The sequence below is a fragment of the Balaenoptera ricei genome, chromosome 5 (genome assembly GCF_028023285.1).
Source record: "Balaenoptera ricei isolate mBalRic1 chromosome 5, mBalRic1.hap2, whole genome shotgun sequence".
Classification (NCBI taxonomy): domain Eukaryota; kingdom Metazoa; phylum Chordata; class Mammalia; order Artiodactyla; family Balaenopteridae; genus Balaenoptera; species Balaenoptera ricei.
In genome coordinates, this window is record NC_082643.1 from 50834809 (window position 1) to 50859364 (window position 24556).

The following is a 24556-nucleotide window of genomic DNA, read 5'->3' on the forward strand; positions in this document are numbered from 1 at the left end:
GAGCATGGCATCATGGAAAGCCAAGGGGTAGAATTTAAATCAAGACATGACTTATGACATGATGGCCTTGCTGTTCTGGCAAGGTCAAGGCTGAAGAGATGAAGGCATTGGAGACATCAGCATGAAAAGGTTTGGTCAATAGTGAGGATGAAAAACATGGTGTTAAGAGGAATTAAGGAGAAAATAAGTGGTCTACTCCAGAGAAATCTGGATGAGAAGAAAAGAGAAGTTGGGTTATAGCTTGAGGGATATAGGAGGTCAAAGGATGACGGTGATGATGAAATGCTCTGAGAAGAGACTTCAGTATGTTTTTAGACTGAAGAAAATCTAGTAGGAAGGTTGAAAACACAGGGGAGAGATGAGATGACACATGGAGGGAACATAGGGGAGAAATATGTCATGCACTGAGGTCGGGGAGGTGCGGGGAGGGTGCTATCACATGATAGCCTCACATTTTTTTTTATGATGTGGGAGACAAGGTTCACAGATAATTTGGTCTACCTGAACTAATATTCTGCCCAAATCTCCCTATTGCAGGTTCCTTCTTCCTTTTGTCAGCAAACAATTCACTCTTCCTTGGACCTGCTATCTGCGTCCTGCAGAAACATTACACTTACGCTATGGGAAGCGGCGCCTCAACCCAACATCATTTTGCTTTCCAGAATGCAGAGAAAGGTATGTGCTTCCCACCTTCAGACTAACTGTGGGTACCCCGAAGCCTACATGGCATAGGGAGGGGCTTCTCAGGGTGGGCAGGAAATCGTTACATTTCTCCTCATGCTAACTCTTGAAAATCGGCTTCTCCTCCTTGCGGCATGACCACTAGGATGCTCAGCTGAATGTCTTAGGACTTGATGAACTATATTTAATAGAATTAAAATTTACTCAAGGAGTCAGTGTTGTCCATTGGGTTTATCCCAAACTACACCTTTACAACTGAATGAAATAAGATTGGGCAAAAAGGAGATGAAAGAACGTTCTAGGTAGAGGGTACAAAGGTCATGAAGTAGCAAGGAGAGAGACACATTCAAGGAACTGAGTGGTCTGAAGTGAACAAGATGGAAGGTGACATGGCATGAGGCTGCTGAGGTGTGCAGAGCCCACATCACTCAGGAGCTTGTAGGATTTTAAACTTTATCCTAAAGACAAGAAGAACCACTGAAGATTTCAAAACAGGGAGTTCTAGAATAAGATTTACATACATAAAAGACCCTTCTGGCTTCCATGAAGAAGGGATTGAGGCAGGCTGGATGGTGGTGGTAAGAGTAGAAGGAAGAACTATTTATTTATTTATTTATTTATTTATTTATTTATTTATTTATTTATTATTTTTTTAAAATAAATTTATTTATTTATTTAATTTATTTTGGCTGTGTTGGGTCTTCGTTGCTGCACGCGGGCTTTCTCTAGTTGTGGCGAGCAGGGGCTACTCTTTGTTGTGGTGCGCGGGCTTCTCACTGTGGTGGCTTCTCTTGTTGCAGAGCACGGGCTCTAGGCACACAGGCTTCAGTAGTTGCAGCACGTGGGCTCAGTAGTTGTGGCTCCCGGGCTCTAGAGCGCAGGCTCAGTAGTTGTGGCACACAGGCTTAGCTGCTCCGCGGCATGTGGGATCTTCCCGGACCAGGGCTCGAACCCGTGTCCCCTCCATTGGCAGGCAGATTCTTAACTACTGGGCCACCAGGGAAGCCCAGAAGAACAATTTAGAAGCTACTAAAGTCATCTAAGCAGGAGATGATAATGCCTTGGTCCAGAGTTGGTGGCAGTAGAGATGGAGAGAAGAGGGTGAATTCCAACAATATTCAGGAGGTGGAATTGATAGGATCCACCTGATTACATGTGTGGGGTTGGGGAAAAGGATGGATCAAGAATGACCTCCAGATTTCTAGCTAGAAAACGTCGGCAGGTGATGATGCCAATTTCTGACATAAAGATAATGGAGAAGAACCAAGCTCGAATAGAAGGAAGGTGCTGAGTTTATACACACTGGGTTTGAGATGCCCATGCAACATGCAGGTGGATGTGCTGAGTAGGCAGTTGCATATTCAGATCTGGATTTTGGAGATGTTGGTGGAGATACATGCATTTGGAAGGCATCAGAGTACGGGTGATTGTTGAAGCCATGGGGGTCACTGAAGTAGCCTAGAGTGAGAGTAAAGATAGGTCGGAGACCAGGGCCTAGGACAGAGCCATGAGGGACTCCAGTACTTATTAAGCATCAGTCGAAGAGGATGAGCCAGTGAAGGAGGCCGAGGAGAGGCAGCCAGAGATGAAGGACGAAGCAAGGGAAATGGTGACAGCACCTTGTTTATATAAGCCTAAGCATCTTTATAAGCTCATGGCTTCCTTTCCAGTTTGGCAATAGGTCCCAGGCTCATCTTGCATATTTTTGACTACAGACCAGAAATAGCTATTTCTCCAGAGCTTGGGGTGTTCGTTACCAGGTTGGTCATTATTTCCTACACCTTTTCAGTGACCAGATACAGAAAATATGTATTATTTTAATGACCAATTTATATTTAGGATCACAATATTTTTACTTAACAACTTTGATATGATATTATATTTATATCTCCTTTCTCTTTATTAAAAAAAACTTTTTTCCCTAATGATACTGATGTGGTATTATTTACTTTGTCCTACAGCATATAAAAAAGTTTCTGAAAAATAATAACAATACTATTATAACAATATGATTACTGAAAACTCTTTAAGATTTCTTTGTAGTTCTTTTTGTCCTTTGAGTACATCCACTAGGCATATACAACTTACTGAATTTTCAAGTCATTTGAAAGAACTCCTTTCTGTGTGGTTATGCCACTAATTTGTACAAGATTAGATTCACTTGTTTGACTTTTGCTTTTTAGAGATTGATTTTTTTTTTTAATTTTGATTTAAATTTGCTTTATAATTTTATAAAACATTTATACAATTCCCATTCCAATTATCTGGTGCTGTGTAACAAACGATCCCAAAACTGAGTGGCTTAAGACAATCATTTTATTCTGCTCATGATTTTGTGGGTCAGGAATTTGCAGAGGGCCCAGCTCGATGGCTTGTCTATGATCCTCAGGGCAGCTGGGGCTGGAGGTTCTGCTTCCAGGACGGCTCTTCACCTTGGCCTCTGTCTCCCCGCGTGGTTGCCTTGTCCTTAATGTGGAATTTTAACAGCCAGGTGTATCTGTAACTTTTGCCGTAGGATTTAGTCTGCACAAGGCTGAGGAAGAGGAGCCCAAGCATGTAGTATTGCACTGATGGGAAGGGAGGATGGGGTAGAGGTCCTTAAACTATGCTACAACCTCACAGCACCCATCTCAATGGAACCCAGGCCCTAGACAGAGGATTGGGAGGGAGGATAAAAGGGAGAAACAGAGGCACTGCCTGGTCTGCCTACCCTGAGCAGCCGAAGAGGTACTGAGGATATAAGTATGTCCAGTTGGCAGCACCTGCCTTAAAATGCTTGAGGCAAGGTGTTAGCAAACAACATTTTCACGGAAACTTGATGGCCATGATATTCCTCAGTGATACCTACCCTTCAGCACAAGTCAGGATCGATCATGGAGCTTATTAAACCTACAGATTCCTGGGTTCCCTGTAGAGATTCTGATGCTGTAGGTCTAGGGTGAGGTGCAGATGTCTGTGTGTTTCCCATGACTTGTTACTTTAGCTAAGCACTGCTTACTCTGGGCGTTTCATTCACTACTGTGAATGGGGATTTATAGAATTCAATCCTCATCGCTTATTATTTCGTGAGTGCCTTTGGGACATACTTAGTGTATGACATTTTTTCCTCACAGAAAACCAAATTCAGCTTTGCTTAAATTTCTCTGAAGTTCTCTTTTCCCATTCACTATTGTATCTCATCTCCTCTTAGGGACATCGGTAGGAATTCCATTAGCTCTCTAATGCAAGCTAGGTGTATTAAATCAATCTGTCTACTGTTCACAAGGTTGACCTGAGTGAACCTGCTGGGTTTCCTTTGCAATCCAGCTTTATCCACAAAGGCTCCATTCATCCCTGGTGGCACATTCAGGCCCAGGAGCTTAAGGAGAATCTAGTTACTCACGTGGACAGCTGTCCTCTTCTCTGGCAGCAGTACTTGACTGCAGGTTCCAGAGCTCAAAGGAAGAATTCAACCTACTCATGCCATCCTGTAGCACACGACCACCCAGCACAGGTCCTGGCAAAAGGAGAAGCAAAGGCTGCCCTTCGGACTGGGTAGTCAGCACGGTCCTGGGTGTACTGTGATGGGGACACAAAGCCACAGGGATTGAAGGAACTTGGGGATATCAAGCAGTGACCACCACCTGACATGATAGTATGTAGTAATTTTGTGTGTGTGTTTCTTCTCCCCAGTTATCATCTAGTTCATCTCTTTTTCCGGATGAGGACACTGAGGCCCAGAAAGTTGACTTGCCTGAGGCCACATCGCTGGTCAGGGCAGTTCCAGGCCCAGAACCAGACTCCTGACATCCTGTCTATTGTTGCAGTATCAGAATGTCCTCCCCACCCTCTGACCCCTGCATCATCCCATCCTTTTTTTTTTTTTTTTTTTTTTTTTTTGCATTTGATGTGTTTTTTTAACACAATTTTTTTTTTAATTTTATTTATTTATTTATGGCTGTGTTGGGTCTTCGTTTCTGTGCGAGGGCTTTCTCTAGTTGCGGCAAGTGGGGGCCACTCTTCATCGCGGTGCGCGGGCCTCTCACTATCGCGGCCTCTCTTGTTGCGGAGCACAGGCTCCAGACGCGCAGGCTCAGCAATTGTGGCTCACGGGCCTAGTCACTCCGCGGCATGTGGGATCTTCCCAGACCAGGGCTCGAACCCATGTCCCCTGCATTGGCAGGCAGTTTCTCAACCACTGCGCCACCAGGGAAGCCCTAACACAATTTTTAAAGGTTACTTTCCATTTACAGTTATAAACTATTGCCTATATCTCCCACGTTGTACGCTACATCCTTGTAGCTTACTTTATACATAATAGTTTGTACCTCTTACTCCCCTTCCTCTATATTGCCCCTCCCCCCTTCCCTTTCCCCACTTGGTAACTACTAGTGTGCTCTATCTGTGAGTCTGCTTCTTTTCTGTTATATTCACTAGTTTGTTGTATTGATATTTTTTAGATTCCACATATAAGTGATATCATACAGTATCTGCCTTTCTCTGACTTACTTCACTGAGCATAATGCCCTCCAAGTCCATCCGTGTTCCTGCGCATGGCAAAATTTCATTCTTTTTTTACGGCTGAGTAGTACCTGCATCATCCTACTCTTCAAGGATGCTGCAACCTTGCAACCTCCCCAGTTTACATCTCTTTCTCAGAATCCAACCTTTGCATCTCTACGCATATAAATGTTTTCATCAAAAAGTGGGAATTCCAATAGTCCTCCAGTGATTTTAGTATAAGTAATAGGTAAGAATGGAGGAGGGATGGGGGCGGGAATGGGGAAAAGAGCACCCCGGCCAGCAGTGAGGCAAATCCTTCCTACTGGTGGCAAAATAGAGCGCGTTCCCTCCCATCTTGTCCCCACGTTACGGTGGGAGAGGCACCCCCCCGACCTCCCCCCGCAGGCCCAGGGAGTCCCACCTCACACGCCTGCTTCTCCATCTGTGTCACAGCCTTCAAGGCAGCGGCCCTGATCCAGAGGTGGTACCGCCGCTACATGGCCCGCCTGGAGATGAGGCGGCACTGCACCTGGAGCATCTTCCAGTCTATAGAGTATGCTGGGCAGCAAGACCAGGTCAAGGTGCGACGGGATGTGGGATGGGGCCACCTCCAGCTCTGCCTTCCAGGCCCCGCACAGCAAGGCCCAGGTGCCTAGGAGGTGCAGCTGATCTGGACCACTCCTGGGTTCTCGTTCTATCTCTAAAGCCACGTCTTCTTGGGTTTTTCTGCAGCTCCACAATTTCTTCAGCTACCTTGTGGATCACTTCACCCCCAGCAGTCACAACGAGAGTGAGTATGAACTGCCGCGTGGCCGGTCCTCCTGTCTCAGGGTCAAAGACATCGGGGTGAGGTGTGCGATGCACAGGGAGGGGAAATGTGAATCTGGTGACAGCCAGGGAATGAGCGAGGAGGCTGACAAGTAAATGGTTCTCCTAGAAGCACACCTGGAGACAAAAGTTTGGGTGCAAGGAGTTTATTTGGTAAATACAGGAAACACTGGGAGGTGGGGAGGGAGTGGGGAAGGGACTCAGGAAAGGGGAGGCAGGCAAAAAAGGGTGGGTTACTAAACCTGCAGTGTACCTGGGAAATAGTGCAAAGCGCAGCCTGGGAAGTATCCCGCCTGAAGGCAGAGGGAACTGGAGTCTCAACTCCCGAGAGTCATCGGTAGAGGGCTGCTGGGGGGGCGGGCGGGGAGGGTTGTTCACGCAGGTCTGGCCTGTCATGCAGGGCTCTCTGCAGATCCAGGGACAAAGCCCTCAGGCAGAGATGCAGCGGCAGCGTTTGGAAATGAATCGCCTGAAAGTCTGAGGCATCTGCCACACTCACTAAGTACACCAGAAATGCCCGTGAACTTTTTTTCCACCGCAGTTTTCGCTTTCCTCCTGCTTACCAACCTAGGCCCGTAAATTTCTGTACTTTCTCAGACAATCTTTTAAAACACAAGTAGAATGGAATTGACATACTAACGTAACCTTTCTCCCGCCCATCTTAATTTGTCATCACTTTGCCCTTTACTTTCTCCTCTCCTGTGTTGGAGCCGAAGCCAGACTGGCCAGGACCCACTTCAAGTATGGTCCAGGGAATGAATTCTATATTGCCCGTGCCTGCAGGTCTGATCATAAGCTGGCCCACCCCTTCTGTCCTGACTAGGGGACTTCCTGAACCGCATGTTCACTGAGGAGAGATCCCCCCAGGACTCCGAGATGGAGAATTGCAGGGACTATGAATCCATCGAGGTACCGGACAGTTACACGGGGCCACGCCTCTCCTTCCCACTCCTTCCCGACCATGCAACTGCTCTGGTGGAAGCTTTCAGAGTGAAACAAGTAAGCTCACCTCGGGGGACCTGGGTCACCACCAATTCCATGGAATGTGTAGAAGTAGAGCAGACACAATGCAGAAGGAATGGCCCTGGATTTAGGGTATTTGTGTCAGGGATCCGTCAGAGAGATCCACTTGCCCTTTTCTTAGCCAGGACCTTGTGATTGATCAGCTAGTTTTTATGTATTGAGAACCCCTCCTCCCCATCATGTAATCTCTATGTTCATTCATCCCACAGATGATTACTGAGTGCTGCTATGTGCAGGTACTCTTCTAGGCACTGAACAGTGAACAAGACAGACACAAATCTCTGCCCTCATGGGGCTGAGATTTTAGTGGGGAGACAGATAATAATAAATAACAAATGACTAATATTTATATATTAATATATTAGGTGACAGAGCTATGTCAAAGCATAAACTAAGTTCTAGGTGGGAGAGATGGCAATTTTACAGAGTGGTCTGGGAAGGTGTCACTGAAAAGGTGATTTCTGAGCAAAGGTCAAAGGTGGTGAGAGAGGGTTCTATGTGGACGTCTGGAGAATGCGTTCTAGGCAGAGGGAACAAATGGAAAGGCCCTGAGGCAGGACCTTGCTTGGACTGCTCGGGGACATCAGGAAGGCCATTGTGGCTGGAGAGGAGGGAACCAGGGAACAACTATTAGAAGATGGAGACGGAGAGGTGAGTAGGGTGGACTTTCATTCTGAAAGAGATGGGGAGACAATGAGCACAGAAATGATATAATCCAGCTTTCCTTTTAATATAATCACTCTGTTTGCCGACTAGAGTATAGGGAGCAAGGGCTGAAGCAGGGAGGCCAGTCAAGAGACTACTGCAATAGTCCAGGCGAAAGATGATAGTGGCTTGAAACCCTGGTGGTAGAGGTGGCACTGGTGAGAAGTGGTCAGATTCTGGCTCTTATGACAGATTCCAATCCTTCCCCTTTTTCATATGAAGATAATTCACTGCAGGAGGAGCTGGGATGATTTTCCCAGTAATGTCAGGATCGCCGATACCATCGATATACATGCGCTTATCCATACTTTGCTGAGACAATCATGTGTTTCTCCCAAGCTCAAGGCAAGCAGGGGTTACATAGAGTAGGTAGGAAAGAGGACCTCAGTTCAGTATTTGGGGGGTGATGCAAAGCACAAACAAGGGCAGAAGATGGGTGAGAAAGAAAGGATCTGTGCATAGGGTCCCAGGAGCAGTTTACTGGGGTCCCTTTTGCGGTCTTGGGGTCATTAAGCAGTAAAGGTGAGGCCCATCTTCCCTCACAAGTGTGTGTTGTTTTGTCCCCTCCCTCCTCTTCCTCCTAGTAGAGGCTCCATGCTCGCTATGTCTTGAATCTTTTGTATGAAGCCAGGAAACATCTGGTACAACTGCCAAACATCAACCGGGTCTCCACTTGTTACAGCGAGGAAATCACAGTATGTGGTAAGAGCCAGTCAGAAACGGCTTTTCACGAAGCAGAAAACTCTGCCTGTGATCAGGGAGGGGCAGGAGGGCTGGAGGGGACCCGATGGCCACTTGGGCAGGCCGGGTTCACGCCTTCACACTGATTACATTTACATATTTACTCCACAGTTATTGAAGGTAGGGGTGGTGCCGTGAAGGAGAACTGTGGGGTAAGAGGGCCCAGCCTCTGCTTTATTTTTCCCAGAGATTCAGATTTGGCCCCAAATTCATCCTCTCCATTCAGAACAAAATCCTAGCAAATAACCAGACCTTCCCTTGTTAGAAGACAGTTTACTTACTTACTGTACTTGAACAGGCCTAAATGCCTAGCAAATTATTCCTTCCATCCACATTTATTCTTCTTCCAGAGAGAAATCCTATTGATGACAGTCTTCTCCATCTCCTTATGTTTTCAGTGATGTTTTAATAACCATTATAGACTGATGCCCCGCACTTGAACTTAGGGGAGACGGTGATACACCAGGGATCGTAAACTGGCAGCCTGCAGTATGTCTTGTCTGCCTCAAAATGTTCTTAAATTTCTAACATTAGTTTCCAACATTTGAAAATTGGAGGATTTCATATTAAAATCCAGATTTCCAACTTCTTAAAATCTTGTAACACTGACCCGTGAGTAGCAGCTTCTTGCTTCAGGTGGGGCAAAAATCTCTCTAGTTCTCATCCAGGTTTTCAACCCTGCACTCTTCGGTCCCATTTTTGCTTCAGTAAAAACGTAAGTCATTTACTGTTCATGATAATCGCACAGGAGAAATATCGTGCTTTCTGCTTTCAATATTAACTATCCCTGCAACAAGGGAAGTTAATATTTATCCCTATCTTATATATGGAAAAATGAGTATGCCTAAGTTTCTTTGTCAGGTTTTCCTGGGTATTTTCCTTTTATTTAAATTGAGATATAACTGACATAATACTGTATTAGTTGTAGGTATACAATGGGTATTTTCCTTTTTATAATAAAAAATTAGAAACAATGGTGAAGACCAATCAAAACTGATGTTTTTCTGTCTTTGTTAGGAGATTTACACGGCCAGTTGGATGACTTAATATTTATATTTTATAAGGTAAGAATGCTCAAATTATGTTCCTGTCTTGCTCTGAGGTTTAATTTAGAAGTTCAAATACAGTCTCCATTAAAGAAATGCTTAAGTTATTACTTGGATTTTAAAATATTTTAGAATAATATTTGCTACTATGTAGCAAATGTGTAATGTAAAAGTCATCACCGCATTATATTCTAGTGTATTTTTATAAACTGTTTAAAACACAAAATGTAAGGTTAATAAAGAGAAAGAATCATTATTTGGGAAAAAGAAAATCAATTACTAAATAGAGAAATTGTTTATTATCAAAGCAACCAAAAGCTATTTTCATATCTATTTTTAGTTATCAAATACAGAGCATATAACAAGCTATATAAATATTCGATTAATGTAATTAACACAAAGCAGTTCCTGATGTATTGTCTTGTTAAATCCTGAGAAATCTATGGCAGCTATTGTTATTATTGCTAGTTAAGGACAGAGTGGCCGGAACTTAAAACGGGCCTTGGAATTACAAGTTCAGTGCCCTTTGCACAGACCACCTGGCAGCAGTGTGGCTTTGGATAACGTGTTTATTTCGATGAGCATCTCATAACCTCAGCCTGGCTAGAAAGGAAATATGAGACCAATATAAAATATTTACAGTATTTCCAATATTCCCATCTTTTACTGACATTTCATGTTTGGAAGAGAGCCAGACAGCACAGAATTGGCTTTCAGGCCTGATAGGACTGTCAAATGCACACTGGCTTGACCCAATTTCCTATTCCCTTCCTTCCACTGCCTCTTCTTGGACTTCTCTCCTTATTGGGAAGAACGGCCTCCCGTCACCAGAGCGGGCCTATGTGTTCAACGGCGACTTTGTGGATCGAGGGAAGGATTCAGTAGAGATCCTGATGGTTCTTTTTGCCTTCATGTTGGTTTACCCAAAAGAGTTCCACCTCAACCGAGGAAACCATGAGGACCATATGGTGAACTTACGGTACAAACCAAAACACGCTTGGGGATTTGATCTTTACTTGCTGTGATTGTAAAGTTATTTTGCCAGAGCTTCTTATTTGTTAGATGCCTTTTTAAAGTAGTCTTCCAATTTTCTAAAGTGGAATACACAATATATACCATTTTAAAAGATTTTTTAAAAACTTATACAATATCCTACTGTTCTAATAAAACCATTACATTTGTTTTCACATAGCCATACACTTTATCATATAAACAATAAGGGTTCACTATAGAAAAAGTAGAAAATATAGATAAACAAAAGAAAATTAAAATATCCCACATCTCTACCCACAGATAATGGTATGATTTTAAACATTTTGGCAATTATTTCTCAGTGTCTTTTCCATATATTTAAGTAGATGCATCTAGAGCATGCATTTTTATAAAAATGCAAGCATGCTATAACTCATATCACTAAATCTAAAATCTGTTTCTGCTTCTAAATCTAGATATGGTTTCACAAAGGAAGTGATGCATAAATATAAGGTACGCTGCCTTTAAAAGCAAAAGCTTCTCTTAGTTCAGATAAGTTGAGTAAATTATTTGAAACTTAATATCATATTAATGTCATTTTTTTAGACACATGGCAAGAAAATACTAAAACTACTGCAAGATGTGTTCTGCTGGCTTCCGCTGGCCACTCTGGTTGATGAGAAAGTCCTGATTCTTCATGGTGGAGTGTCAGACATGACTGACTTGGAGTTCTTGGCTAAACTAGACAGGCACAAGGTACTGACTGAGTGCTAAAATAATGCAGATTTCACTATAATGCCAGGTGTCACTGCCAGCATAAAACAAATGTCATCTTGACTCCATGCTGACTCCAGTTGACTAATAAATCCATTAAATCTTTGAACGGAGGATTGGGAATCCACAGCTGGTGCAAGCGTGCTGTGATCAATTAATGTTTGCTGTGGACGTGATAGTAGGGAGTGGCAGCTAGTGCCATCTGTTTGCCACTCCTGATCTAGGTAATTCTAATCACTACCCCTCAATCACTGCCACCTGATGTGCCTCCATTTCCCAAATAATTCAGATCATCTTCAATTAAACTCAAAGGTATATTGAGGGCCTACTACATGCAGGGGGGATGCTGTTGGCAGATACGAAGATGAAGATCAATTGCAGTTAAAACTCAACAACCGTGTTTTAATTGCTTACTCTATGCAAGGAAAGTGCTAGCAGAAATACAAAAATAACCAGAGATGGTACTTGCCTTAAAGGAACTTACAATAACCAGCAGAGGGAGGGTGAGAATGAAAGACAGAGTACATTATACCACAATATGAATAGGTCTCGATTTTCTGTTTCATTTTCGAAGTGGAAAACTAGAAAGCAAAGATTCTAGGGAGTTCCCTAGTGGTCTAGTGGTTAGGATTCGGTGCTTTCATTGCTGTGGCCCAGGTTCACTCCCTGGTCTGGGAACTGAGATCCCACAAGCTGCACAGTGCAGCCAAAAAAAAGCAAAGATTCTGTTTCCTTTTAGTCATAGACTCTTACACTTGAATGGTATCTTCCTATAGCCTCTCTCCTCCACTGCCCATCCACACAGGAATCCCAGCTACGACATCCTTGACAACAGTAGCCTGAGCAGTTCCAAAGACAGAGAGGTTATTACACATAAGCCAGTCTACTTTGGGCAACTCTAATTGGTATAAAAGTCTATTTTATGAGACATAAATGAAAGAGCGTTTCATTTATGAAACCTGGGTTTGAATCTGGGAACATGCACTTCTTGGCTGGTATGGCACCTTTGTTTACTAGATTGTCCAGGGACCAAGGATTCTTAGGTCTTGTTCCCTGCCATCCTTAGCGCGTCATCCCCGCGCCCTCATCTGCACAGCTTGCCACATCTGTGTTCCAGGCAATACAATAGAGGAATGAAGGGAAGAAGAAGATCCTACCCTTTAAAGACATAATGAAGACGTTGCATACATCTCTTCTGCTCTCATCCCATTGGTCAGAATGTAGTGTCAAAACATTCCTGTAGGCAGGATATGGTGGCTCCACTGATCTCTGTGGGACCAGCTTAACTTGAGTGTGATGGATCCCTGGCTTAATCCCTTCACCTTCACCAGGGAGTGGGTCATGAGTAGCTCCTCATAAGGTCCAGTCCAGCAAGGATGGAGATAGCCTTCTGGGTGTTTATTCTTCCAAGATTTCAGCAGGACCCAGTCTCCAGGACAAAAGTTGCGCAGGTGAACATCTGCAGGAAACATTAACCTGCTAGAAGCAAACTTACATAGAGCAGTTAGAGTAGCTTCCAATGATTCTACACACCTGACATTATCTACGTTCCTTAATTTGAGTTCCTTCTGGATCTCAAACCATTTCTGGAACAATGGCAGGTTCTCTCATACAACAGTTCATAGTTGGCTCAACTGGAGCCTGCTTGTAGGGTCTACCTTCAGTCAAAGCAGGGCAACTGGTGAGGCTTTATCCCAGGTTAAATTAATCTGACAAATTTTAGTTACAGTCTTTTTAAGAGTATGATTCCTCTTTTCCAGTTTGCAAGTAGATTGGGGTCGCCAAGAAGCATGTACTTTCCAACAAAGGTTTAAGACTCTAGATACTTCTTGAGTTATTCTTGCTAAAAAGGCCCCTCCATTGTCACTCTGAATGAACACAGGTAACCCAAACCTAGGAATTATTTCTTTTAGGAGAGCTTTAACAACCTCAGGCTTTTTCAGACCAGCAAGGAAATGCTTCTACCCAACCAGTGAAAGTGTCCACAAATACTAATAAGCACCTAAGGTTTCCAGTGGCTCTTGGCATCACAGTGAAGATCTTCTCCCAGTCCAGTACCTGGAGTCTGAACTCCTTTGATTAATGGCAGTGGCCCAGTTTTAGGATTATTTTTAGTACATACCATGCATTTCTGTATCACCTTCTGAATTGTCCTTTGCATGTTTGGTCCTGTAAGGAATTTCTGAATCCACCAGAGGGTGGCATCTCTCCCACAGTGGGTACTCCGGTGTATATAACGTATTACATCTTCTATAAGGCGTTCAGGTACAAGGATCTTGCTATGTCTGTTATAAACCCACCCTTCCTAGAGTCAGCATCCTGAGAATGGCCAGGACGCCAATCAGATCCCCATTCATTGGCCTTAAGTCTTCAGGAAAATACTTTGGATAGCATCTTGTCAGATCCACATCAGGGGATCAGGGCCAACATTGGGGATCTAGGTGTTTTAGTCCTGGCTGCTAGCTTTGCTGCTTGATCTGCTAGATTATTCCCTTGAGCAGTCAGACAATCTGATTTCTGATGTCCTGGGCAGTGGACATTCATTCTTTTGGCTCCATGACAGCTTCTAATAAGGTTAAAATTTCTGTGGCAGGTTTAATTTCCTTCTTCTCTTCAGTTAACATCCTCTCTCTCTCCAAATGGCCCCAGCATGGACCACCAAGAAAGTACATTTTAGAATCAGTGAAAATAGTTACTCTCTTATCTTTACCTGTATGGGGGGCTCTCATCAGGGCTATAAGTTCCACCTTTTGTGAGGAGGTACGTGGGGGAAGGGCTTCTGCTTCCAGTGTCTTTGGGATGAGTTACCATTGCACACCCAGCTTTGCATTGTTCCTGGTCCATAAAGCTGCTTCCATCTGTGAACATCTCAAGGACTGGGTCCTCCAATGGTTGGTCCATCAGGTCTAGGTGGCTGGAATAGCCTTGTGCGATTATCTGAATACAATCATGCATAGGCTCTTCAGTATTAGTTGGGAACAAAGTGGCAGGATTCAAGGTGGAGACTGCTTTCAGAGTAACATTAGGATTATCCAATAATATAGCCTGATATTTTCCTCATCTTCCTGAAGTTTACCAATATCCTTCCTTCTGTTGTAGGAGGAGAAGTGCACAGTGAGGGGTATGCACCGTGGTAGGTTGTTTTAGTATAAATTTCTCTGCTTCTCGTAAAAGATCACAGGTAGCTGCTATAGCCCAAAGACAAACTGGCCATCCCTTAGTAACTGTATCTAACTGCTTTGAGAAATATGCAACAGGCCTCCTTATGCTGCCCAGTTTCCGAGTCAGGTTTCCAAGGTTGATTCCTTGTCTCTCATGAACAGATAAGTCAAAGGGCTTTCTGATGTTATCTGGAAGACCTAAAGCCAGGGCAGTTAGCAGTTTTTCTTTGATAACCTGGAATGCCTTATGGCATTACCCTAGTCCAGACTTGAGATTCACTGCCTCCTCCTTTAAGAGCTTCCTAAAGGGGTTTTGCAATGAGTCCAAAGTTGGGGATCCAAATGAGGCAGAACCCAGCCATTCCTAGGAATCCCTGCAGTTGTCTCTCGGCAGTGGGAACGGCAACCCTGACTAGAGCTTCCTCTGTCAGGGGTCAAGTCTCTCTGCCCTTGTGAGAGTTCAAAACCCAAATATTTGACAGAGGGCAGAAAATCTGTGCCTTTTTCTTGGACACATTATAGCCTCACTCAACCAAAAATTCAAAGTCAAAACCATACTCTGGTCTGAGGTGTCCTTTGTCTTACTAGCAATCAGAATATCATCCACATACTGCATCAAGGCTCCCTCAATTAGTTGAGGGTCCCTCAAATCTTTTGCCAGGATTTCTTCAAATATTGTGGGGGAATTTTTGTTTTTTGGTTTTTTTTGGCCATGCTGCACGTCGTGCAGGATCTTAGTTCCCCGACCAGGGATCAAACCCGCGACCCCTGCAGTGGAAGCGGGGAGTCTTAACCACTGGACCGCCAGGGAAGTCCCTTGTGGGTGAATTTTCAAATCCCTGAGGAAGTACTATCCAACGGTACTGTTAACTTCTGTATCTAGATCTTACTATTCAAAAGCTAACGACTCTTGGGATTCAAAACTCATGGGTATACAAAAAAAAGGGAATCCTTCAACTCTAATGCAGTAAACCAACAAAAATCTCCGGACAAAGTAGTGAGCAGAATATACGGGTTAGGGACTACTGGATGAATATCTTCTACGACTTGATTAATTGCTCTTAAGTTGTGCACAAACCGATATTCATCTGTGCCTGGTTTCTGGACCAATAAAATTGGAGTATTATAAGGTGACGGCACGGGCATATTAAATCATGTTCAAGGAAGGCCAGTAACAGGGGTTGAATTCCACACTTTGCCTGCTCCTTTAACGATTACTGCTTTAAGTTTGGAATGTTTGCCCCAGAGTGAAGTCTAACCTGTCTAGGCTTAGCCATCTTTGCTCTCCCTGGCCTCCCATCTGCCCATACCTCCAGACTCACTTCCTGCAGTATCTCATCCAGAATCATTGCTAGCTGTCCTCTTCAAGGTCAGAGCAATAAAGTCTGCAGTGCGCAAGCCTGTTCTGGTGATATTTTAATACCCATTCATCCAGGTGCAAAGGTAACCTTGGCAGTAAATTTAGTTAGTAAATCTCATCCCAGAAGAGGAATGGGGTATTCAGGCATGTATAGAAAGCTATACTTCAGATGGGTTTTCCCCATCTGGCAGTCTAGCAGCAGGAGAAAAGACTTTTTCAAGATTTCTCCAGACACCCCAGTTACTAAAACACAGTCTCAGAAGAGAGTTTAGAAAGCTGGGTATTTAAAAACCAAATGAGTGGCCCCAAATTGGTCAGAAAATCTGAAAGTTGATTTCCCACCCTCATCATCACTGGGGGCTCTGTAGGAGAGATATTGATGGATTTTGACAGGATTTAAAGGAAACCCTGGGCCCCATCATTCTTGGTCACTCATTCTCAGTTTGGGCATCTGGTGTGCCACTTGTTGTTTACCTTCTTCAAGAGTCTTATTTAGGATGGGACACTCTTTTCCAGTGTCACTGGAGGGGTCCCACTATGGGGTGCTCCATTCGAGTGGAAGCTTGGGGCCGCCTAACTTTTGCTGAGTCCCTTGTGTGGGTCCTTGAGTTGGTCCAGCTCTTTCCTGTGTTAAGGCAGCCGCCAGCAGAATGGCCTGTCGTTTCCTTCTCTGTTGTTCCCTTTTCTCCCGAACCTGGTCTCTGCCATTAAAAAAAAGGCAATTTCAACAAGTTGAGACATAGGCATCCCTAAAGCCCCTTCCACCTTTTGCAGTTTCTTCTGTATATTGGGGGCACTCTGACCAATAACAGTTGTTTTGGTACCCCTCTTCGCAATGAAGAATGAAATGTTCATTTCAATCTGCAAGAATGAAATCTCAGTAACGTTCAAGTTTTGGCCTGTCCCCAGCATTCACATCCCAATTAGGATCCACTGTTGGTACAGCTACACTTGCCGCAGCCCGTACCCGGTTGCCAGGGGTTTCAGTATGAAGCCAATATGCCTCCTCCCTAGCTTTATCCAGCACCATTCTAGTTGTCCAGTTCTTCTGAAATGAGGAAGGTATTTAACACATTTTTAACATCTGCCCAGGTTGGGCTGTGAGTTGCAAAAATCGATGAAAAAAAGATTTTCCATTCCCTTTGGGTCATGTCTCTAAAGTTGGCATATTCTTCCGATTAAATACATCTAAAGCTGAAAAGGGGGAGTGGACCCAGATCAGTCCCATTGGCTGCCCGGTCTCAGCATTCATACCCACAACGGGGACTTACTTACCTTAACAGATATCGCCCCACCTGAGCTTGGGTAGCTCCCTGGCCAAACTGAGTACCCCGATCAGTATGCAGTATGAGAGGGGAAGACCGTTCCTATTTCTGGATCTAACGGGTGGGGGGGTAGGGGTGGGGACGAACCTGAGGCTGTGACTCAGGCGCTGGCAATGAAACAGCAGCAGCACCATCATGTAAGGGTGGAGGAGGAGCAGTCGAAGCGACGTTCGACTGAATTAATAGCAAGTCGTCTTCCTTTTCATTAGAATCAAGCAAAACAGGTTTCTTTGCCTTCCCTTCCTGTTGGACCATAATCTTACAATAACATATCAATCTAATGATACAATAACATAAAAGACTAGACATAAATTATTTCATCTTATTTTTCTTCCCATTTACAAAATCTACTTGCAAAATTGTAATTCAAGGATCCACTCAGACCATTGTGCTCCAGGGTCTTAAGGATATTGTGGCCATGCAGTGTTACCAAAAAAACCCCCATAAAAACAAAAAACCTCTTCCATGAATTTATAACTGAAAGTCTCCCAATTTTGGAGAATGCTGCCTAGAGGGCTGCAAGGGGGAACTGAATTAATATTTCCCCTTTTGAAGAGGCTTTGCTTCCAGGTGGTCACAGCAGTGAAATTTTTCCAAGGGTCCTTGCTACAGTCACCAAGAAGTTGAATCCCCAATTGCCAATCCTTAGCAACTTAAAAGACAATCAGCCATAGGTGGACACGGACAAAACAAGACCAAAACAAAACCAAAAACCAGAGCCCCGGGCCTTTAACCCAGGTATGGAGATCAGAATTGCCAAACAATCTAGGCACAGGTGCATTTCTTTAACAAGGTTACTCACCCAAAGACGTCTTCCAACCCCAAATCCCCAAAACTGTCTCCTTGCTGCAGAACTAAGCACTGAAGGTCAGCAGCACCTCACGAGGGAAACCCAGAGGATGGTCCCTGGAAAAAACGGGCAAGGGAGCTGCTTGGACTCACCCACAGGCTCTTAATACTGGCAAGGGGCCAACCAACCACAGCCAAAAGGTCCATCTGGACTTATCTCCTGGCTGGTTTGCCATATTTGTTACCAAACTAGGTTCCTTTTGCCCTAGCATAGCAGCCAAAATGCTGAGACACTGAGGTTTACAGCAAAGAGACAGTTTATTGACAAGGCAGCCAAGTGAGGAGAGGGAGAACACATCTCAAATCTGCCTCCCTGAAGGCAAGGTGCTCAGTGTATTTATAGGAGAAAGCAGCAGGGCATCTGAGGTGTGAGGAGTGTGGGGAAAGGTGATTAGAAAAAGGTGCAGTAATCATGGTTCTGGGCAGGTGTAACCAGGCTACACAGTCCTCTCCACCTTCAAAAGGGCACTAATAGTACCCTAGTGCATGCCTAGTTGAAGGGTCAGTGGTCCCCTCCAGTCTTAATCAGCTCAGCTCGAACTAGACGCAGCTGATTCCAAGTTCCCGGAAAACAACTCAGGCAAGCATCTTATTTAGGCTGTGTACTGCTTGGAGGACATTCAAGTCTTCTGTAGCAACAATTAAAACAACCTTGATTAGCGAAGGCAGGTTATAGGTGGAATGGATTTAACTAATGATTACCCACAGTTTCAGAAAATCGGAGAAGCAGGGGCTCTGGATTCAGTCCTGGTGCAGTCTTAGTATCTCTGTGCCTCAATTTTCTTACCTGTACTATAAGTAAGGATGCTGTCTCATAGGGAGGTGAGGGCTAATCAATGAATTCATGCAAAACTATGAAGATGGCATCTCATAGGGGTGTGAGGCCTCATCAATGAATTCCTATAAAGGGCCAAGGATAGCACCTATTTGGAAGAGGCTCAATACATATTAAAACTATTATTCCCCTTAAGAATAAAAGTTAGGGGTGCCTCTTTTTTTAATAAATTTATTTATTTTATTTATTTATTTTTGGCTGCGTTGGGTCTTCATTGCTGTGCAGGGACTTTCTCTAGTTGCGGTGAGCGGGGGCTACTCTTCGTTGTGGTGCACGGTCTTCTCATTGTCGTGGCTTCTCTTATTGCGGAGCACGGGCTCTAGGCGCGCAGGCTCAGTAGTTGTGGCGCATGGGCTTAGTTGCTCTGTGGCATGTGGGATCTTCCCAGGCCAGGGATTGAACCCGTGTCTCCCGCATTAGCAGGCGGATTCTTAACCACTGTGCCGCCAGGGAAGTCCTAGGGATGCCTCTTGAAGCAGATAACATCCTTATAAAGTTACCTGAGGATCGTAAGGGCAGGACTGATGGACTGGCCCTCAGCTGTGAGTTGGCAAGAAGACAGATGAGGAGAGAAGGAGGTGGTTATGAGTCCACTCACATTTTGTGGATTTTCACTCTCTATGCCCAGGGCTGGAACTGCCTAGGAAGTAATTAGCACTTGTCCAGTGTTAGAGAAGAACCTCTGTTCTGTTCTCTTCCATCTGGATCCCTCTTCAAATGTCAGTCAGTTACCGCCGAGCCACTCTGAGTGTCCGTCTTTGTTCCCGCCCACAGTCAGTCCACACCAGGACGTGTGGTGTGTACATCAGCCCTTAGACCTATTTGCAGAAAGTTCTTGCTCCTTGATTACACACTTGCACAGAATTCCCCCTGTGAACCAGACCTTTATCTTGATGTCCTTGTGGAACACTGTGGCCCTCAGTCTTCACGGTGGCACTCAGGCACCCCGGGAATGGCTGCTCTTTCCCTTTGGCTGGATGACCCAGCTCTGCTCTGTGGCCTGAGCCCTCTCTTTCTCATGATCAGAATTCTTCCTGCTTGTGTCCTCTACATTGGTGGCTTGGTCCCAGTACCATAATGACTCTGAGGCAGTGAGAGGGACCACACTCAGTCCCTTTGGCAAGAAGAGTATCTTCCCGATTAGGTCCAGGCTGAAAAGAGGTCCTCCCTTCCCCTCCCCTGTCCTTCCTCAGCAGACAAGATAGCACTTCCTGTACACTGCCAGTAAGTGCTGTCTCTCCCACAGTAAGCATCAAGTTTTTCCCATCCCAACATTTCTCAGCCGTAGGCTGCATTTCTTCTTTGTTTTTGCGTCTGTGGAACAACAGGAAAGTCAATAAGAGCTCTCCTTCCTGAGAGGTGCCCTTTCCCATCCTTGTCTAAAAATCGCTAGGTTCCTAGAAACAATGACCTAGGTTAGCATTTTCCAATTATCTGTGGTGGAGGACCAGGTTTCATAAATTTCTAATTTGTCACAGATCAATACTTTTGTAAAATCCAATAAATGTGAATGACTAGAAAAATGAGATACAAACAAAACATATAAGCCCACTGATCACGTGCTTGAATGACAGCAGTATCAAATTGCTATAAAAGCTTCTAAAGGCTTACTCCTAGTTCTCTGCTGACCTTGTCACCGCCGGGACAATCCGTGGAGCCCAATGCAGGGAGCACTGACTTGATGCCAAAGTGCTGCTCAAAAAGGACCAACCGTCTCATTGAAGCATCTGTTATCTTTTCTGGACATTTTTAGATTGTTTCCACCATGAGGTGCAAAACGAGAAAGGAGCATAAGAAACAGGCGGAGAAGGGAAAAGCCAACCAGACGAGCTCTGCCGGGAGACCCTCCCCGTGGTTCCTCCCCGAAAGCCACTCTCTCCCCACCTCGCCCCTCCGCCCCAGCAGCCAGAAGGCCCACAGAGCCGGGCGCTCCTCCAGCGTCCCCTGCAGGGTCCCCCTGGACCCCAACGAGCTCTCCCATTGGGTGCGGCACTCCATGGACCTGGAGCTGGAGAGGTGTCGGCAGCAAGCGGGCTTCCCGGTGATCAAGGAGAAGGAGGAGCCCTTGCCCTTGGCATCCGAAGCGGACTCGGAAGCTGAGGGGCGGCCAGAGCCCACTCAGGAGGCGTGGAGGCAGGTGGGTGTGGCCGGCGCTACTCCCTGCACTTTGGCTGCCTTCGGGAAAGAGGGAGGATTTCAGAAAAACCGAACAAATCTCCTCCTTCCATGTAAATTCAGAGTGGTTAAAAAAAAAAAAAAAAAAAAATTCAGAGTGGTTTTTTTTTTTCGCCTCTCTTTCTCTCCCTCCCTGGAGTTAGAACACCCCAGAAGGATATTGGTATTTGCCTAATAACTCATACTTTGGAGTTTTATAAAGGATGGGAAGATGTAGCAGGTGGGCTCTATTGTCTGCGTAAACTAGGTTTAGTGACCTAGCATCACTGGGCTAAGAAGGTAAGCCACAGTTTATTGGATGCTATTTTATATATATCTGACATCTATCAGTTGGCTGCTGTGGCTCAAGGCCAGAAGGGCTACATCGGCCGCTTCTGTCTTCTGCTTTCAGGCAACTAAAGGCTTTTCCAAAATCTTCAGAACTGCATCCCATGGCCACCCCTAGCTGCAAGGGAGAGTGCGAAAGCAAGTATTTAGCCAGGCACATTGCCATGCCGAATACCCCAGGAAGAGTTCTGTTAGCTAGGAAGGAGGAGAACGGAAATTGAGTAGGCACGCACAGTGCTTGCCGAAATAGATGACTCTGGCGGCCAAATGGGGGGCCACTTCCCCAGGCCAAGACTTTGGCAGGGAGACCTGTAATCCAGGTGGGAGATTCTGCTGCCGGTGATCTTGTGTAGTAGTGCTAATAGGACTACCTGAACTCATTGGTGTTCAACCATTTTTGACCTACGAAAAATGGCAGCTTCTTATGCCTCATTCAGTAAAGAAAAGGAGGGAATTCAGAATTACTTAAGAGGTAAAATTAGCAGAACTTGCTGATGGATTGGACGGAGGGTGGTGAGAAAGGAGGAATCGCAGGTGACTCTGAGGCTACAAACCTCCAAGAGAGAGACGGTGAGTCTGGGTTACACTCTCCCTGAGTTATCGATCTGGACCTCAACATCGACTTACAACTGAAACATTAAAATGCAAGTCTCTCCTTTTGCAAAATATGCCTTTTCTCTCTAGGTGGTGGATATACTGTGGAGTGACCCCATGGCTCAGGCGGGCTGCAAGGCCAACACCGTTCGAGGAGGTGGCTGTTATTTTGGGCCTAATGTGACAGAACGGTTGCTACAGAAATACAATCTGCAATTCCTGATCCGCTCGCACGAGTGCAAACCCGAGGGCTATGAATTCTGCCACGGCCGCAAGGTGGGCAGGCCTCTGCCATCGCGCAAGGGTGGTCCGGTCCATATCGCCCTTCCAGGGCATGGATGAGCTAAGGCTCTCAGCTCCTCACTATCGGCTGTGCCTTGTAGCTGTTATCCATTTGCCATCCACTTGCCCAAAGTAACTAGGTTCTTTACAGTCATTTATCCTTGACTTTTGTAGCCTCTTTAAAACTCACATTCTGATTGAGGCCACCACTTACCAATACCCTGAGAGGAAAGTGAGGGGCAGACATGGTCCCATTTCATGGATGGAAATATGGCCCAGTGTTTTCCCAGCCACATCTCTATTCTTTGTCACATTGCTTACTGTCACAGGTCTCAAACTACACTGTAGGGTAACAGGATCTCTGCACTGAGCCCCAGGCAGGCATTCAGGATGGTTTGTCTCCTCAGGAGCATAATTAACATCCTGTCTAAATCTTTGGGTATCTCCAAATCCTACTATGTTTGCTTAGCCTAATGCCCAGAAATACCAACTCTACAGGAGAATTACAGGTTTCCACGCTGAGGAAAAAAGTTTGACATCAACTAATGTAAGAAACGTTTAACAGGAGTGTTAAACAGTTGTATAAGTTTCTTTACTGCAGGACTTCTGAGAGCCTTTAATTTCCTATATTCATTGTAAATCTCCAAGAAGAGATACAGTGTCTAGCATTTCCCATTGTCTTGACACAGTGGAAATTTTTTTCACAGAACATCTCAGGAGGCCCAACACTCCAAAGGAGACTCTGCTCTGAGGCTTCACACCACCTTTAATAACTGATCTGCCTGCTAGTTGTAATGGCCATCCCAGTTAATCAGACCTAGCTTGCCTCTGAGTCGAACCAAATGAAGTGTTTTCTATGACCCCTGCTATTTTTGATTGGGATAAAAATGTGAAGAAAACATGTTGTGGATGTCCTATCAGAGTTCAAGTTTTTATTACTTGAGTCATAACTCCTGCCCTATTAGCATTAATGATAAAAAAAAAATCCAAAACGAAACAAAAAAAACATAGACGAGATCAAGAAGAAACAGCCACCCCTGAAATTGGGTTGGGCCCTGTAGGGTTGAGGGTGAAGAGTTCTTCAGTGAACCTGAATGCCCGTCTCTTTCCTGCTTTTTCATTTAGGTGTTAACCATCTTTTCTGCCTCCAACTACTACGAAGTTGGCAGTAACAGAGGAGCCTATGTCAAACTAGGGCCGGCCTTGACCCCGCACATTGTGCAGTTTCAAGCTAACAAGGCAACCCACACGCTTACCATGAGGCAAAGGCAAGACTTTTCAATGAATGATTTTCAGAAAGACAGAATTATACTGTTCGTGGAAACTTTGAAGTGCAAATGTCATTACATTTATCCAAATTCTAAGTCAGAGTTCAAAATTTAGCTGTGTCAGCAGTAGGACCTAGAATAGACATCAAAACAGGGCCTCTTCTTTCTCCTCCATACACTCTAAAATCTCCACCTACCCATCATTAATGGAAGGGACAAATTTGCTTCCTGCAGAAATTATTCTCCGTGGGTATGTCTTGGGTGAAGTCCATATACCAGGCCACTAAATATTTCCAGGGTCACTCTTCCTTTTTCTTTCATCCTTAAAGCGTTTGTGTTACCTAGTCAACCACAGACAAAGGTTCTTTCACTATCTGGGGATTTAGCAGATGGATTTCAGTGCACACATTTGTTAACAATGCTCCTTTCTTCCTGGGAAGAGAGCATATAATATTACTTAAATGGTTTCTGTTGAGATGAGTCTGAGTTCTAATCTTAGTTGAGAGCTTACTATACACTAAGTGTTATTGTAAAGAATTTATATATTGTTTCACAATGAGCTTATGAAAAACACAGCATTACTAATTTCAGTTTTATAGATGAGATCATTAAGGAACAGAGGTTAAATCAGTGGCCATTGGTCACACAGCTAGTAAGTGGTGAAAGTAAGCCTTGACCCAGACAGTCTTATTTCAGAACCCACGTACTTAACAACTCTACAGTGCTGTTGCCCACTGAGAAGCTGGCCCCAGAGTATATAAGCTGCTGAAAGATACAGTTGCAGTGCTGCTGAACAAGCTTAATTATCAGCCAAACTAAATTAGAAATCAAAACAAAGTCAGCATAGGGACTTCCCTGGCAGCACAGTGGTTAAGAATCCGCCTGCCAATGCAGGGGACACGGGTTCAATCCCTGGTCTGGGAAGATCCCACATGCCACGGAACAACTAAGCCCGTGCGCCACAACTACTTAGCCCACGCACCACAACTACTGAAGCCTACGCGCCTAGAGCCCGTGCTCCGCAACAACAGAAGCCACCGCAATGAGAAGCCCGCGCACGGCAACGAAGAGCGGCCCCAACTCGCTGCAACTAGGGAAAGTCCACGCGCAGCAACGAAGACCCAACAC

At 44.9% G+C, this 24556-nt stretch overlaps 2 protein-coding genes across 4 annotated transcripts in view; both read left to right on the top strand.

Moving 5' to 3' along the window:
• Window positions 1-4527, top strand: part of NAAA (N-acylethanolamine acid amidase) — a 64701-nt gene extending 60174 nt beyond the window's left edge. For both annotated transcript variants that reach the window (XR_009503297.1, XR_009503299.1), the window contains 2 exons: window positions 538-675; window positions 4354-4527. The gene's annotated coding sequence lies outside the window, so the exon portion shown is untranslated. The remainder of the gene's footprint in view (window positions 1-537; window positions 676-4353) is intronic.
• Window positions 544-24556, top strand: PPEF2 (protein phosphatase with EF-hand domain 2). Of its 2 annotated transcripts, none has more exons than XM_059922825.1 (12): window positions 544-675; window positions 5617-5744; window positions 5896-5953; window positions 6815-6990; window positions 8307-8421; window positions 9478-9524; window positions 10319-10485; window positions 10955-10991; window positions 11085-11234; window positions 20536-20919; window positions 21969-22154; window positions 23286-24556. In XM_059922825.1, the coding sequence occupies exons 1-12, from the start codon at window positions 621-623 to the stop codon at window positions 23541-23543; spliced, it is 1761 nt and encodes a 586-aa protein (XP_059778808.1). In that variant the 5' UTR covers window positions 544-620; the 3' UTR covers window positions 23544-24556. The 2 variants fall into 2 exon arrangements, with proteins under 2 accessions (XP_059778808.1, XP_059778809.1); XM_059922826.1 differs by lacking the exon at window positions 544-675 and adding an exon at window positions 5139-5410.